Raw genomic sequence first — 16,411 nt, 5'->3', positions numbered from 1 at the left:
AACCTCCTCCCCCCCCCTCCCCCCCGAATCGAAGATAAGTGAGTTTTGATTGGGGAACGTGATGTTATAATAAGGTTCAATTTGTGATACTGTGCTGGTGCTTTGATTGGCTTGGGGTGCACTGATTAAAAGCAGGCAGTCATTGGGGTCTACTATCTACAACCTCATTTTTAGTCTTGTGTGGCGACTGGTAATTATAGGAAATGGTATAATAATAGTACTAGGTAGAGTGTAACGGGGCAGTTACACAATCTCAGGGCACGCTTGGGGCCAGCTATCAGTCCAAGGGGAAAACCATCAACAATTTGACACAACACAGCTGTTTTTAACTCCATCGAACCGATTACTTTTTAAGAATGTATTCAGACGTGACTACAAAATGGCAGGTCTGACTACAACAGAAAGCCACTAATAGTTTCTTCACTTTTTCTGTTTGGTGAGTTGGATTGGGGGCGGTGTAGTGAGAGGGGGGTCATGGAGAGGATCTGTGCCCTGGATGAAGTAAAGTCCTTAATGTGTTCATAAAGAACGGGTTTCCAATTTCACTACACCACACACTTGGAAGTTTTCCTTAACTATTATTTAAGTCAGAAGTACAGCAGGAATTTATAATGATAATAAAAGAATTGCATTCGAGGGAAGGTAATGGCTAATCCCCCAGCAGGCAGTAGAAATTAAAAGCCACTCTCACTACAACTCTCATTAACAATAATAATTGAAGTAAGCAGGAGGAATTAAAGAGATTGGGAGTGGAATGATTAAAATGTTAAGGTACAACTCAGCAGCCAAGTAGGGGAAGCTTCAGTCTACATCTGTACGGACTGTTTGTTGCTGATGCTGGGGGGGGGAAAAAGAGATTCCCCAGCAACATTCATTTTGTTGAGCACCAAACAGCACTGAAGAAAGAACTTGCATTTATATAGCACCTTTCACAACCTCAGAACGTCTCAAAGCGCTTTACAGCCAATGAGGCACTTTTGAAGTGTAGACACTGTGACAATGTAGGAAACGCAGCAGCTAATTTGCACACAGCAAGCTCCCACAAACAGCAATGAGATAATGACCAGATAACCTGTTTTTAGTCATGTTGGATGAGGGATAAATATTGGCCAGGACACCAGAGAGGAGAATTCCCCAAAGCTCTCCACCACTGCAGTTTTCCTCACCCCATGTCTGGGTCTGTTGTAGATTAATTGATAGGGATTGATTGCTATGATTAATCAACAACTCCATTATCGTTGCATCATGTGACTACCAGGATGGTAGAAGGAGAACTAAATGTCTTTTTCATCTAGCAATTGCTATGATGTCTGTAAAGTCCGTGCCTCAATCATACACGGACTTCGGGAGAACAGTTTAACAGTTACTTTACTGAATAAGAGGCAGCTTGAAACTGAAACTACAGAAGCCTGCTAGGGCCTTTTATACAGGGGTGGTCACTGCCGGTACTGCAGTCTAAGACCAGTTATTCCCTTAAAGGTACATACACAACAATGTCCCTTCCCCATAATCAATTCAGCTGGAATATCTCATGCTTTTCTGTTATCAAGGCCTTAACAAGATTTTTTTCTGTCACTATTTTCCATAAGCACATTTGGGAGCAAGCTCACAGTCGTGGCAAAAACCTGGACAAATAAATACATTATCACTTTGCACCATTTTTGCTCACCTATTTCCTCACATCTGGAGCAAATAACACACAGAGGAAAATACGGCCCTACAGAAATTGTTTCAAAAGTGGTGTTTACTTAGGGGGTCATTTTAAACTAACACGCCCAGAAGCAACCTGGCGCCACCAGATCGGCCGGTGATTTTACTTTCTGTGGCCTTCAAAGGTAAGTAGAATCAGGTGGGGTGTCCAACGGGCGGACCATCTGATCCAGTCTGTTTCCCACAAGACAGGTTAGATTAAAATTACCCCCTCGTGTTAGATCAATCGAGTAGATTAATCCAAATTATATAGGTTCGGTCGCCAGAGATGAATCAACTTGTTGGTTTTAATAATATAGACAGAAAGTACAAGCAAGTTATACATCTATACTTACTAGTAGGATCTGCGAACTATTAACCAATTCAGACAAATTCTCAGCACAGAATTACTGAAAGTGAGCTTATTTATACACCTAGGTGGACAATGTCAGTTCTGAGATTATTGCCATGTGACCTTTGTGTCATATGCTACTACACTCAGGCCCGGACAAGATGTATCCCAGGCTGCTGTGTGAGGCAAAGGAGGAGATTGCAGGGGCTCGGACACAAATTTTCAGAACCTCTCTGGCCAAAGGGGATGTGCCAGAGGACTGGAGAACAGCTAACGTAGTACCATTATTCAAGAAGGGTAGTAGGGATAAACCAGGGAATTACAGGCCAGTGAGCCTAACATCAGTGGTAGGGAAATTATTGGAAAAAGTTCTGAGGGACAGAATTAGTCTCCACTTGGAGAGGCAAGGATTAATCAGGGATAGTCAGAATGGCTTTGTCAAGGGAAGATCATGTCTGACCAATTTGATTGAATTTTTCAAGGGTGTGACTAGGTGTGTGGATGAGGGTAGTGCAGTGGATGTGGTATACATGGATTTCAGTAAGGCTTTCGATAAAGTCCCGCATAGGAGACTGGTCAAGAAGGTAAGAGCCCATGGGATCCAGGGTGCCTTGGCACATTGGATCCAAAACTGGCTTAGTGGCAGAAGGCAGAGGGTGATGGTCGAAGGTTGTTTTTGTGACTGGAAGCCTGTGTCCAGTGGGGTACCGCAGGGATCGGTGCTGGGTCCCTTGCTGTTTGTGGGCTACATTAATGATTTGGATGTGAATGTAAAAGGTATGATCAGTAAGTTCGCAGATGACATGAAAATTGGTGGGGTGGTAAATAGCGAGGAGGGTAGCCTCAGTCTGCAGGACGATATAGATGGGTTGGTCGGATGGGCGGAACAGTGGCAAATGGAATTTAACCCTGAAAAGTGTGAGGTGATGCATTTTGGAGGGACTAACAAGGCAAGGGAATACACAATGAATGGTAAGACCCTAGGAAAGACAGAGGATCAGAGGGACCTTGGTGTGCATGTACATAGATCCCTGAAGGCAGCAGAACAGGTGGATAAGGTGGTTAAAAAGGCATATGGGATACTTGCCTTCATTAGCCGAGGCATAGAATATAAGAGCAGGGAGGTTATGATGGAGCTGTACAAAACGCTGGTTAGGCCACAGCTGGAATACTGTGTGCAGTTCTGGTCGCCACACTATAGGAAGGATGTGATTGCTTTGGAGAGGGTGCAGAGGAGATTCACCAGGATGTTACCTGGGCTGGAGTGCTTCAGCTATGAAGAAAACTGGACAGGCTGGGGTTGTTTTCCTTGGAGCAGAGAAGGCTGAGGGGGGACCTGATTGAGGTGTACAAAATTATATGGGGCATAGATAGGGTAGATAGAAAGGAACTTTTTCCCTTAGTAGAGGGGTCAATAACAAGGAGGCATAGATTCAAGGTAAGGGGCAGGAGGTTTAGAGGGGATTTGAGGAAGAACTTTTTCACCCAGAGGGTGGTTGGAATCTGGAACTCACTGCCTGAAAGGGTGGTAGAGGCAGGAACCCTCACAACATTCAAGAAGCATTTGGATGAGCACTTGAAATGCCATAGCATACAAGGCTACGGACCAAATGCTGGAAAATGGGATTAGATTAGACAGGGCTTGATGGCCGGTGCGGACGCGATGGGCCGAAGGGCCTCTTTCTGTGCTGTATAACTCTATGACTCATAGATGGAAATGTTGCACCACATACACTCCATTCTCACTGCAATGTGGGTGTCGATTATGTAGAAGATAACACAATTTTGCATGGTTATAAACATAACACCTAAACAGAATAATGGCTGAAGCCTAAACATGTTGGCTCCAAACTAGCTACAATTCTTACATAAACTCTTTAATGCTTTGTAAATTGCATTAGCCCAACACAACCTGCTTAGTTAGCATTCCCCTGTGGAATCCTAACAACCTAATCTAAACCATGTGTTAGCCTCTATCACACAGAACACATTCTCATAATACAACAATATTAATACTTACCCGTATTGTTAAGCTATTTTTCCGATTATATCACACACTATCCTATGCCTTGCAATCCCATCGGTACAGCTTCTATTTAGTACAGATCCACACAGGCTTATTTCTGGATGTTACTGCAGTGAACACTCACCTCTACGTGTTGACAAGTCTGGATTAATCTGCCCATTAGTGTCTCCAGCTCGTTATTCCTCTTAATTAGACTGGCCAGGTTGGTCTCCAGACTTTGCTGTTTGAGGAAGAAATGAGATACAGTTACAGGTGGTAGGCATTGCTGTTCTCTCGTGTGGAGAGTCAAGTCGAAAGCGAAAATCATGAAAGGGTCGCAAAGGAAATTTGGACGCCTTCATTTGGATTCGCTACTGCGCTGGGTCGTTTCCCTGGCAATGGGCTGCTTGCTCTGGCTACTGGGCCAGAGGTCATGGCAAGAACTTTCAACTTGCTGCCCGGGTGTAAAACCGGAGTCTGCTGACCGTTATATACAAATCAACAGAAGTTAAAATCGAATGCTTTCAATCTACTCCCTGCCCCTAAATGGCTTCATGCAAACCACTGACAAATGTCATAGAAACAGAAAAATAGGAGCAGGAGTAGGCCATTCAACCCTTCGAGCCTGCTCCGCCATTCAATATGCTCATGGCTGATCCTCTATCTTAATACCATATTCCCGCTCTCTCCCTATACCCCTTGATGTCTTTTGTGTCTAGAAATCTATCTCTCTCCTTCTTAAATATATTCAGTGACTTCTGAATGACAACCAAAAACTCCCATTCCTACTGGGAGAGGAGAGAAGCTGTGTAACACTGGCGGCACACTATGTTACAGCTTGCCATGAACAGAGGGACAACCAGTAAACTAAGAAAAGAATATATATAAACAATGCGAATGTATATTTATACACTCAGGGATATACCTGTTTGTACACTGTATGAATAGAACTGCGTTTATGTGCTAAACCATAAATGTATTTTGATGCTTTGGCAACATAAGATGTAACTTATCATGCCAATAAAGCGATTTGAATTGTGAATTGTGACTTGGCCTCCACAGCCATCTGTGGTAGAGAATTCTACAGGTTCACCACCCTCTGAGTGAAGAAATTTCTCCTCATCTCAGTCCTAAATGTCCTACCCCGTATCCTGAGACTGTGACCCCTCATTCTAGACCCCCCAGCCAGGGGAATCATCCTCCCTGCCTCCAGTCTTGCAGGATGCCTCACCAGAACGTAATGCCCCCGCGGCTCCGCTTTTCTGGGAGTGTAGGCTTGTTCTGAATGGATGGGCCGAATGGCCTTCTTCATCCGAAACATCTCATATCTTGTGAACATCGTTTTGCAGAAATACTGGGGGAAATTCCTCGTTCATGGTTAGTATTGAAATAAACGTGTTCTTTATACGTGCGCTCATAATTTCATTATATAATATTTTAGCACAACTTCCTCAAAGTGGTCACAGCTGCAGGAGGTCCCAGTGGTATGACAGAGACTCTGCAAAATGCATCACCAATTGGAAGTCACTTCAGCATGCCTTACCGCAAAGTATAATTGAATTATCCCATTGGACAACTCGACACTAGAATGGATATAGCTCCATGAGACACCCTGCACGTCACATTACACTTTAAGGCAAAGATAGGCCCTTTTTGAAAAAAATAATAGAAAAATAAAAACAGCAGTTCATCAAAGGAAAGAAAAGATCTTGTATTTATATAGCGCCTTTCACAAACTCAGGACACCCCAAAGTGCACCACAGCCAATGCAGTTTTTTTGAAGTGTAATCACTGTTGTAATGTAGGAAACGCGGTAGCCAATTTGCACACAGCAAGGTCCCACAAACAGCAATGAGATAATGACCAGATCATCTGTTTTAGTGATGCTAGTTGAGGTTTGAATACCGACGAGGATACCGGGGAGAACCCCGCTGCTCTACTTTGAATAATATCATAGGATCTTTTACGTCCACCTGAGAGGGCAGATGGAGTCTCTGTTTAACGTCTCATCCAAATGACAGCACTCCTGACAATGTAGCATTCCCTTAGTACTGCACTGGGAGTGTCAGCTTGGAATATGTGCTCAAGTCTCTGGAGTATGACTTGAAACCACAACCTTCTGAAGCAGATATGAGAATGCTACCAACTGAGCCTAGGGTGACACCTAGGAACAATTATCTCCAACATGCACACCAGTACAGTACACATACATTGCTGATTATTGCAACTAGAATCAGAGATTCACAGCACAGGAGGAGGTTATTCAGCCCGTCATGTCAGTGCCAGCTCTTTGAAAGAGCTGGAAGTTCTTTGGCTGATCTAGAAGTCCCACTCCCCTGCTCTTTCCCCATAGTCATGCAAATTTTTCCTTTTCCAATTCACTAGGGATTCCTATTTATCCAATTCCCTTTTGAAAGTTACTATTGAAACTGCTTCAGGCAGCGCATTCCAGACCACAACAACTCGCTGCGTAAAATATGTCTTCTCATCTCCCCTCTGGTTCTTTTGCCAATTACCTTAAAACTGTGTCCCCTGGTTACCGACCCTTCTGCCAGTGGAAACAGTTTCTCCTTCTGTAATCTATCAAAATTTGAACACCTCTATTAAATCACCCCTTAACCTTCTCTGCGCTAAGGAGAATACCTCAGCTTTTCTAATCTCTCCACATAAGTGATGTTCCTCATCCCTGGTATCATTCTGGTAAATCTAGTAATCATGTCAAAATATAACACCCCTGCTTGTGAATGGTACAAATTGACAAAAACCATGGCCAATTATTCTGGCTCGTCTTCCCTAAACCCTAATGCTTTGGCAAACTCTGTTTTTCATATATATTGAATGGCATCATGCCTTTAACTTTAAGGGTGCAGGTCCCCTACAGTTATGGGGTTGATGCAAAGCGGTATTGTTTCACACCGACTCTGCAGGTATATTGTAAATGCAGCCTGAATCTGGAGTCAGGTCCTGATCTGATACAGAAGCGAAGAGGAACCTGGCGTTAGCGAGGTGGTACCGGCTCAAAATGGGGTCGGTGGCCTTACTGTCCCAGTGACACCTGCGATACACTGGCTCCATCTTGAAAGGGGCTGACCACTGGGTGTCCAAAGCATCTGCCTGTTCCAGACGATAGGCCTCTTTTAATCTAGAAATCAGAGTCCTATGACATAAATAGGACCCCGATTGTCATTTTAAGTCAGAACTGGTTGTAATCTGGAACCGAAGAGGCTCGCCAATAGTAAGTGTAAATGGGCGGATTTACAAGGGGTCCAGCCGATCATCCAACGTGGGAGAACCCAAGCTGAATTTCTAGGTGCCACCTAAGTGTAGTCACTGTTGTAACGTAGGGAATGCGGCAGCCAATTTTCACACAGCAAGATCCCAGAAACAGCAATGAAATAAATGATCAGATCATTTGTTTTAGTGATGTTGGTTGAGGGATGAATATTGGCCAGGACACCAGGGAGAACTCTCCTGCTCTTCTTCAAAATAGTCGCCATGGGATCTTTTACGTCCAGTTGAGAGGGCAGACACGGCCCCAGTTTAATGTCTCATCCAAAAGATGGCATCTCCAACAGTGCAGCACTCCCTCAATACTGGAGTGTCAGCCTGGATTTTATAATCAAGGCTCTGGAGTGGGTCTTCATCCCACAACCTTCTGACTCAGAGGCGAGAGCGTTACCCACTGAGCCACGGATGACAAGAGCCTGATTATTTGTACCAGGGCACCTGATAACTGTTGACACACAGAAACAGGGTGATAGAAAACAAGACACATACAGTGGGGAAAACAAGGCATGAAAACAGAATCATAACTACATTTATTTAGATATGTGTTATTTTCTAATAACAGTAATACGGGGGGGGGGGAGGGGTAGTGAAGCAAAAGAAGTCTTAAGGGGATAAATTTAACCACCCCCCCACCCCCCAATGATTGGTGGAAGAGGCCCAATGATTGGTGGAAGAGGGTCTGGGGAGGGTTTAATTTTAAAAATGGCAAACCTGGCTCCACCCCGCCACGAAAGAGCCTACTTCCAGTTTAACAGCAGTGGGTTTAGGATCATCCGAGTAACCAGCTCTGGAGAGGCGGGTCGGTAATTAGAATATTTAAACAAGGCTCTGTGCCTCAGATTTTGTCATCAATACGGATTTAATGACTGTGGGCTGGGTTTCCCAGGGCTCGGGAATCGCGGCAGCTGAAGGAAGGTGGGAGATGCCGGCTGCAGCAGATAAATGCTCTTCCAGCACTGCTTCTGGGCCAGGAGGAGCAGGACTGCTTCCCCCGCCCCTCAAGCAAATTTGCCGCCATCTCTCCCCACCCCGCCATCTCCCCGCCATCCCCCCCTCTCCCTCCCCGCCGTCCCCCCCTCTCCCTCCCCGCCGTCCCCCTCTCCCTCCCCGCCGTCCCCCCCTCTCCCTCCCCGCCGTCCCCCTCTCCCTCCCCGCCGTCCCCCCCTCTCCCTCCCCGCCGTCCCCCCTCTCCCTCCCCGCCGTCCCCCCCTCTCCCTCCCCGCCGTCCCCCCCTCTCCCTCCCCGCCGTCCCCCCTCTCCCTCCCCGCCGTCCCCCCCCTCTCCCTCCCCGCCGTCCCCCCCTCTCCCTCCCCGCCGTCCCCCCCTCTCCCTCCCCGCCGTCCCCCCTCTCCCTCCCCGCCGTCCCCCCCCTCTCCCTCCCCGCCGTCCCCCCCTCTCCCTCCCCGCCGTCCCCCCTCTCCCTCCCCGCCGTCCCCCCCCTCCCTCCCCGCCGTCCCCCCCTCTCCCTCCCCGCCGTCCCCCCTCTCCCTCCCCGCCGTCCCCCCCTCTCCCTCCCCGCCGTCCCCCTCTCCCTCCCCGCCGTCCCCCCCTCTCCCTCCCCGCCGTCCCCCCCCTCCCTCCCCGCCGTCCCCCCTCTCCCTCCCCGCCGTCCCCCCCTCTCCCTCCCCGCCGTCCCCCCTCTCCCTCCCCGCCGTCCCCCCCTCTCCCTCCCCGCCGTCCCCCCTCTCCCTCCTCGCCGTCCCCCCCTCTCCCTCCTCGCCGTCCCCCCTCTCCCTCCTCGCCGTCCCCCCCTCTCCCTCCCCGCCGTCCCCCCCTCTCCCTCCCCGCCGTCCCCCCCTCTCCCTCCCCGCCATCCCCCCCTCTCCCTCCCCGCCATCCCCCTCTCTCCCTCCCCGCCCACACATGCCCCTTTCTCATTGGGCGTGGGAGAGGAGGGAGGGGTAAAACCCTGGCTTTAGCACGATGACATAAAGTCATGTCAAAGTGCAGCGTTTTGTCCTTTGCAATGTGACATTCCCAAGGAAAAATCATGCATGACCCGATTCCATTCCGTCCCAGGGGAAGCTTGGATTTTCCACTCGTTTCCGTTTCTGCCCATGCTCTCCCAAGGGGGGGGGGGGCGGAAAATCTCAGGCTCGTGCGACAAGAAAGAAGAAACCCAGCCATGAGTTCTTCAAATCCTTTCTTCACGATGACAGTGCACTTTTAGAGAAAGAACAAGCGAGAATAAGATGCAAGAAAGAGATAAAATAGACAGTATTCGAGATAGCAGCTCGGAAAATGGATGTGTGAACACATAACGTGCTCGTATAAAAGCTCTCCGTTTTTCTTTCATTCATTCTCGGGATGTGGGCGTTGCTGCCAAGGCCGGCATTTGTAGCCCCTCCCTGGCTGTCCCGAGAAGGTGGTGGTGGTGACCCCGTTGCTAGAACCACTACAGGTTGTTATTCTTTGTAGCAGTTTGGTACAACGGAGTCAAAAGCAAAATACTGCGGATGCTGGAAATCTGAAATAAAAACAGAAAATGCTGGAAACACTCAACAGGAGAGAGAAACAGGACTTTCATCAGAACTGGTTTCATCGACCTGAAACATCAACTCGGTTTCTCTCTGCACAGATGCTGCCTGACCTGCCGAGTGTTTACCAGCATTTTTTGATTGGGTCACTTCAGAGGGCAGTTAAGAGTCAACCACGTTGGTGTGGAACTGGAGTCACGTATAGGCCAGACCGGGTAAGGACGGCAGGTTCCCTTCCCTAAAGGTCATTAGTGAACCAGTTAGGTTTCTGTGACAATCCGACAGCTTCACGGTCACTTTTACTGATACCAGCTTTTTATTTCCAGATTTTTAAAACTGAATTCAAATTCTCAAACTGCCATGGTGGGAATTGAACTCGCGTTCTCTGGATTAGTAGTCCAGTAACATACGCACTGTTATGAATAATGTAGATGAGGGAGAGATTAATGGAAGATAAAGGGTCAATGAAGGGATGGAGAAAGGGGGACGGAGGAAGAGCAGCTTACCTTATCGAAGGGCTTTATATTCATGTTAAGCATAGATAAAATAAAACAAAAAAACAAAATTGGCAACCATTTTTTTCTCGTCTTCAGACAGCTGTTCAATGAATAAAACCATGAAATCTCAGCTCGCTGTACACTTGGTTCTGACCCTCAGTCACTCTACTGTAAACCGAGTTTCAAACCCTCATCAGGGGATTGGCATTACTCGATGCATCAGGACTACTGGGAGGTGCTAATGTGTGCTCATCTGGTGTGTTAGTATTAACGGAGGGTCAGTGCACTTTTGCCCAACCTTGCAGGCTGTATTGGCTTTAGCCTGTGGTAATGCTAACCTGGGCTGTCGATTTTCTTGGCCTGCCCAGCATCAATTAAAGACAGGCATGCTAACCGATTCTCGTGTGCCTTCCAGACAGTAAAGGATTAATGAAACCAAAACAGGAAATGCCAGAGACCCTCAGCGGGTCAGGTAGCATCTGTGGAGAGTGAGGACCCTTCCGCAAACTGGAGGATATTACAGATGGACAGCATTTTAAAAGGAGCAGAACAAAGGGAAGGGGAATGCACATACACAAACACACATACAGACACACACGCATGCACACACACACAAAGACACACACATACAAATACACACAGACATATGTGCACACACTGACATACACACAGACATACAGACACACGCATGCATAAAACACACACACACAAAAAAGGCACAAGACACACGCATATGCCAAAAAATGACAAATGTATGATTATGATGAAGGGTATTATAGATTCCGCACTTATTCCAGCATGAAGACAACTTGAACAATTGTCTCCTCAGAGATACGGATCACCTGCTTGACCGTTGCTTGTAACACCACAACATAAACCCTGTATTCCCAGCAAACTATATTCAGCTCAGCAAATTCAAGAGGCAGGAACATCATTGAGCAGACACTTGGGGCAGGATTTTCATCGGGCCGTTGAGGCGGGATTGGAGGCGTGTGGGGGGTTAAAATTGCAAAAACTGGCGGGTGGGCCCGACCCCACCTCCATCCCACCTCCAAGCAATTTTCATTAAATCGTGTCTGCTGGTCCCATCTCCGTCCCGCCTCCAAGAGGCAGGATAGGCCGTTAAGGCCCTTAACAAGCACTAAATTGCCTCTATAATCCCATTTTGAAAGGCCTTTGTGATTTTAACCCTTTTCCCACGTGAAGCACGCCTGTTCTGAAACACGACAGTGAAACCTGGTGGGAGCACAATTGGATTGCTGACTATTAGCTGCAGCTCCACCATTAAATAGGATATTTGATCAGCCATCAGTTGCAGGTGCCAGGACTTTGTTGTCTCAGGTCTGGGGGAACTTTTAGAAGGCATAACCACACCTGTGGAAGTTTGGAGCCTGAGACCCATCTCCAGTGTGACCTCCTGGGAAACCCCTCTCGCCACCTTCACTGAGCGCTTCCTCAACTGAGGCATCTATCAAGTAATCCTAAGCCCTCAATGTGGAAGTCCCATTAGTGAAATGACACACGCCACAACTGCAGCAGTAGCCATCAGATTTTTTATTTACAGTAATCATCTGATGGCCTTTTAACATAAAACATCAAATTTCACCCACGTGACTACCCTTGTGACTATTTGTGCAGTATCTTTCTCTTACGCGTGCTCCTACGTGGTGCTTCCCCTGTGGCTTCAGCAGATGCGGAGGCCCCTTGCCCACTTTCTTGCTGCTCCTGTCTCGACACCTTTGGCGGGCGTCCTCTGGGGTTGCGAACCTGTGAGGGCGCGTCAACAGTCTGCTGCTCCTGCAGCTGTGCAGGGGTTGAGCTGCCGATCTCAGTTGGGTGTGGACTCTGGTGGGGCTCTGACCAAGGGCTCTGCAGTGGCATGGAAATGTGAGCGCTTGGAGAGGAGCCCCCACTTCCTTGATGTCTGCGACCAACTTCCCTCTCATGGGTCAGGTCCCCCTCAGCGCTTGCAAGTGGCTTGAGAGCACCTTGCTGCACATCAGGGGGGCCATGGGGACCCGTATCTGCACTGGCAGTCCTACTCAAAAGGACTTCCATGAAGGTCTGGTTTCTCTGTTCAATAGATGACCATCGCTCCTCCAGAGATGTCATTCTATTCAGAACACTCACCATGTTTTCTGCACTCTGGCAACTTATCACCTCCATGGAGGTTGCCATCCTTTCCATGGTGATGCATTCATGCGCCAATGACTCCACAAAGGCTCTGCCCATGTTCGCTATGGACTCCTCCATTCGCTCCACACTGGTAGTGACGCTGGAGACAAAACCTGCCAGAGACTCCTGCATCTGTTCCTGGAGTTCCAGCACCGCTGATCTTGTGAATGGACCCAGAAGCAGAGTGTCGACATGCAACTGAGCCGAGCTAGCAGAGTCCTGCGCCCTCCGACTAGGACTCTCCACTGCTGTCCTTGTTTCCACCATCTGCTGATACACCAGGTTACAACACTACTCTATCTCGCGAAGGTCCCACCGAGGTGTGAGTGTCTGCGCTGGTGCTGGGTGCGCTGAATTCTGTGACGCTGCGCCCTCAGAGGTTGCAGCTTCCTCTGAGGAGTCTGGATGCTCAGGCTCTTCCTCCTGGCGAGTGGGGACGGGTGCTTGCAATGGTCCTGTGGGGGAGTAAAGGAAAGAGTCAGAGATGTGATGCCAAGGTTACATGCACATTGCAGATGATCATAAGTCCATCTGTTAGAGCTTCAGAATCATTATCAGTGACTCATGCAATGTGAATGAGAGAGATGGAAAACTATTCTGTCACCAGCTTGCTGTGATGCACCCATCTGTCCGTCCCCCACTTGCGCATCATCCTCCACTCCCATGATCCCCAGGACCGCCTCCTCCCAGGGGGTGAGCTGGGCTACTGAGGGTGGCCCTCCTCCTGTCCTCACTCTTTCCCTTTTATTGTGAGCTCCCTTTTCCTGCAAAGTGGAGTTTGAGTGAGAATGAAGGAGTGAGTGTAGAGAATCCATAGCATAGATGCTTAGAAGGAGACAAAGATGGAGTGAGGTGGCAAGACCAAGGGCCCTCCCTGTGTGTTGTAAGTCATAATTGCATCACATTGATAGGGAGTGTGAGGGCTGCATAGTCAAATAGTTAGGTGAATGTGACCATAGAGAGAGAGGGAATGGGTAAGGGTGCATGGATGTCAGTGTCAAGTGGGATGTGGCGGAAGAGATTGCTAAAGCTGAGTGCTGGTGAGGAGAGGCAATGGGGATCAGATTGAGGGTGATGGGAAATTCATACTCACTTTTCCAGTGCGCAGAAGGTCATGAAATCTCTTCCTGCATTGAAGCCAGGTTCTGCGGGTTACTGACAAAGAGTTGACCTCCTCTGCCACCTGGATCCACACAGCCTTGGTTTGCTGGGGAGGCTTCTTCCTCCCTGAAGAAGAGCTTCTTTATTTGCTCTTGCTCCCTCTACTAAAGCCTTGTGCTGGAGTCCCCACCTGGCGAGGGCTGATGGAATGATAGCGATTTGCTGCATTCCACACAACAGATCATGGAAGGAGACACACACCAGTTAGTGGAAGATGGGCCGCAATAAGCCATGGCACAGGGAATGATGGACAATGACAAGGAACTAGGAGAAGCTCAGCAGCCATTGCAGGCCTCATTAAGCCCTGATCAAGGAAATAATTGCTCAAAGTCTTTATGCTTAATTGGACGTTCTTTTCTTTAAGCACAACCATTTCTTGTTGTTTATGTGGAGGCCAAGAATTTCAAACACTGACTGTAAAGTTTAAAGGCCTAGAAATTCAGTATAGCCACGTTTGGGGCGCTACAGCATGGCGTTCGCTAACTTTTGCACCCGGCGCAACTTAGCGCCACCTTCGCCGATATTCAGTTGCATCGCCCCAAGAGGTTGCTGCTGCGCTAAAGCAGGCGATGCACGACTATCATTAGGCGCTAAGCCGGCGATCCGGGGCGCAAACACCGAAGGCGGGCGCAGCGCAGGTGCGGCGAGGTGCTCATTGAGGGCAGTCAGTCAGGCGCCGGTCAGCACTTAAAGGGGGAGGGTGGAATTGCTTGGCTGCCACGCCCTGCACACTGCAGCCCTAAGGCAAGGCCTGAACACTGCTTCTGGAACTGCTCCATGCCCAGGAGAATGGAGAAGGCCAGGGAGAGAGCGCAGCGCTTCGGCGAGGGTGACCTGAGGCTGCTGGTTGGCGCAGTGGACCGCAGGCGCCATATCCTCTTCCCTGAGGGTGGCAGGAGGCCGCTGCCCGCCGAACATCGGAAAGCATGGAGGGATGTGGCAAACAGGGTCACGTCCAACAGCGTGGTTGGCAGGACACCAACCCAGTGCCGGAAAAAATTCAACGACCTCACTCGGGTTGTCAGGATGAGTACCCTTTCCAGTATCCTCCTCATCCCTGCATGTGCACCTCACTTTATGGCCAAACAGGTCTGAAAGCCCTAATGGCCAGCCCTCATCCAGTAGCTATGGGACTGTCATGAAAAGCACTTGCGCAATCAGGACTTTAGACACTGTCAGGGCTATTCGACCATGGGAGGCAGTGCGGGCAAGATCAGGGCTTGACACTGTACTTAGAGGCGGTCCTTTCTCTTGCAGGCCAAGCTGGCGCATAACAGAAGACAGCAGCGACAGACCGGGGGAGGCCGTCCTGACCTGAAACAGCTGAGCGACCTAGAGCAGCAAGTGGAGCGGATCATGGCAGGCCGGCTGAGTGGCCCCGTCGCCACTGGAGATGCTGACCCTGTTCTGGGAACCAATGGTAAGGTCATCACCTTTTTGACCTCTCCCTTTCCACTTACGCCTCACACCAGCATCCTTTGCCACTGTCGAACCAATGCAGTGCACAGCAGCACTCATGCCTCCCTCGCTGCCGCCCTGTCCTCACTCTAAAGCAACTCTTGTGCCTCCCTGCTTTCAGATGGTGACTCGCCAGGTGAGGAGGCGGCCCCTCAAGCTGGCACTGTGTCCGAGTCAGACATAGAGGAGGAGGAAGAGGAAGCCAGCCCATCAGGGACACCCTCAGCCGAGGCAGCCCATGGCCATGATGGTGACACGTCTTCCCTGGAGGGGAGCAGGGGGGAAGGGTCGGAGGATAGTGAAGCTCCGGGGACCAGCGGGCTGCAGCAACGCGGGAGGGGTGGGGAAGCTCGGCGGCCTTCTCCCCGGAGGGTGAGTGCGGCCTCCAGTCCTGCTACAGTGAGCGCAGAGGAGGTGCGGCTCCTAGCGGAAATGGGCACCCAGGCTGAGCGCAGGCACACTGAGCTCATGGCTGCAGTGGCAAGGATGCCTGACTCCATAGAGTCACTGGCAAGGAGTGTGCAGGAATTCAGTGCAGCACAAGCCAGGAGTCTGCAACAATTCAGTGCAGCACAGGCCAGGAGTCTGCAGGACATCGTGGCAGCACAGGCTAGGAGTCAGCAGGACTTTGCTGCTTCACAGGCGGCTTCTAGCCAAGTGCTCAGTCGTGCCGTGCATTCACTGGCTGCTGACATACAGACACAGACCAGGGCCACACGGGCACTAACTGCTGCCACACTCGCTGGATCGGCCAGGCATCGCCGGGGCACTCGCTGTGCCGCAGCAGCCCAGCAGTCTGTGCCTCAGCAGATTGCTGCGCATGCTGCAGTGCTGGCCCATGCGCGTGCCAATGTATCAGCCGACCAGGGAGTGCCTGTGATCTGTCAGGTTGGCAGCATTCCTGCAGCCAACACTGTCACTCCTCCATTGCAGCTGCCACCAGCTGTTGGACAGACTGCTGCCGCCCAAGCAGAGTTGGAGCAGTCAGCAGCCGGCCCCTCCAGTCCCAGAGCTGGTCCAGGCCGACCCCCAAGGGCATCTACCATCTCACCATCTGACCCTCAGCAGCCTTCCCCCAGCCTTGCTGCAGCCACTGGGGTCCCATTGAGGAGGAGCTGCAGGGCAGGTAGGGGCCCGTCATGGAAGCGAAACGGATCACCCTCGCAGAGAAAAAAGTAGAAGGTGTGGCCAAATGTTTTGTTTTACTTATAAAAGCCGAGACTGGTGTATTTGTTTCATATTTAAAGGCTGAAACTGGTATATTTGTTTTACTTGTAAAGGCCGAGACTGGTGTATTTGTGTTTTTGGG

The 16,411-nt window shown here is 49.7% G+C and overlaps 1 protein-coding gene across 3 annotated transcripts in view; it reads right to left on the bottom strand.

Annotated features, from left to right (window-relative positions):
• The window catches only part of LOC147107381 (E3 ubiquitin-protein ligase Midline-1), a 202,917-nt gene that overhangs the window by 69,577 nt on the left and 116,929 nt on the right, over positions 1-16,411 (bottom strand). For all 3 annotated transcript variants that reach the window (XM_086006367.1, XM_086006369.1, XM_086006368.1), the window contains exon 3: positions 4,192-4,287. In XM_086006367.1, coding sequence (XP_085862493.1) covers positions 4,192-4,287 — 96 coding nt within the window. The remainder of the gene's footprint in view (positions 1-4,191; positions 4,288-16,411) is intronic.

The sequence above is a fragment of the Somniosus microcephalus genome, chromosome 14, assembly GCF_052327205.1.
Source record: "Somniosus microcephalus isolate GS21.2 chromosome 14, FLI_Smic_1.0, whole genome shotgun sequence".
Taxonomy (NCBI): domain Eukaryota; kingdom Metazoa; phylum Chordata; class Chondrichthyes; order Squaliformes; family Somniosidae; genus Somniosus; species Somniosus microcephalus.
The sequence above is the reverse complement of the archived record's forward strand: the minus strand, read 5'-3'. Positions and strand labels throughout refer to the sequence as shown.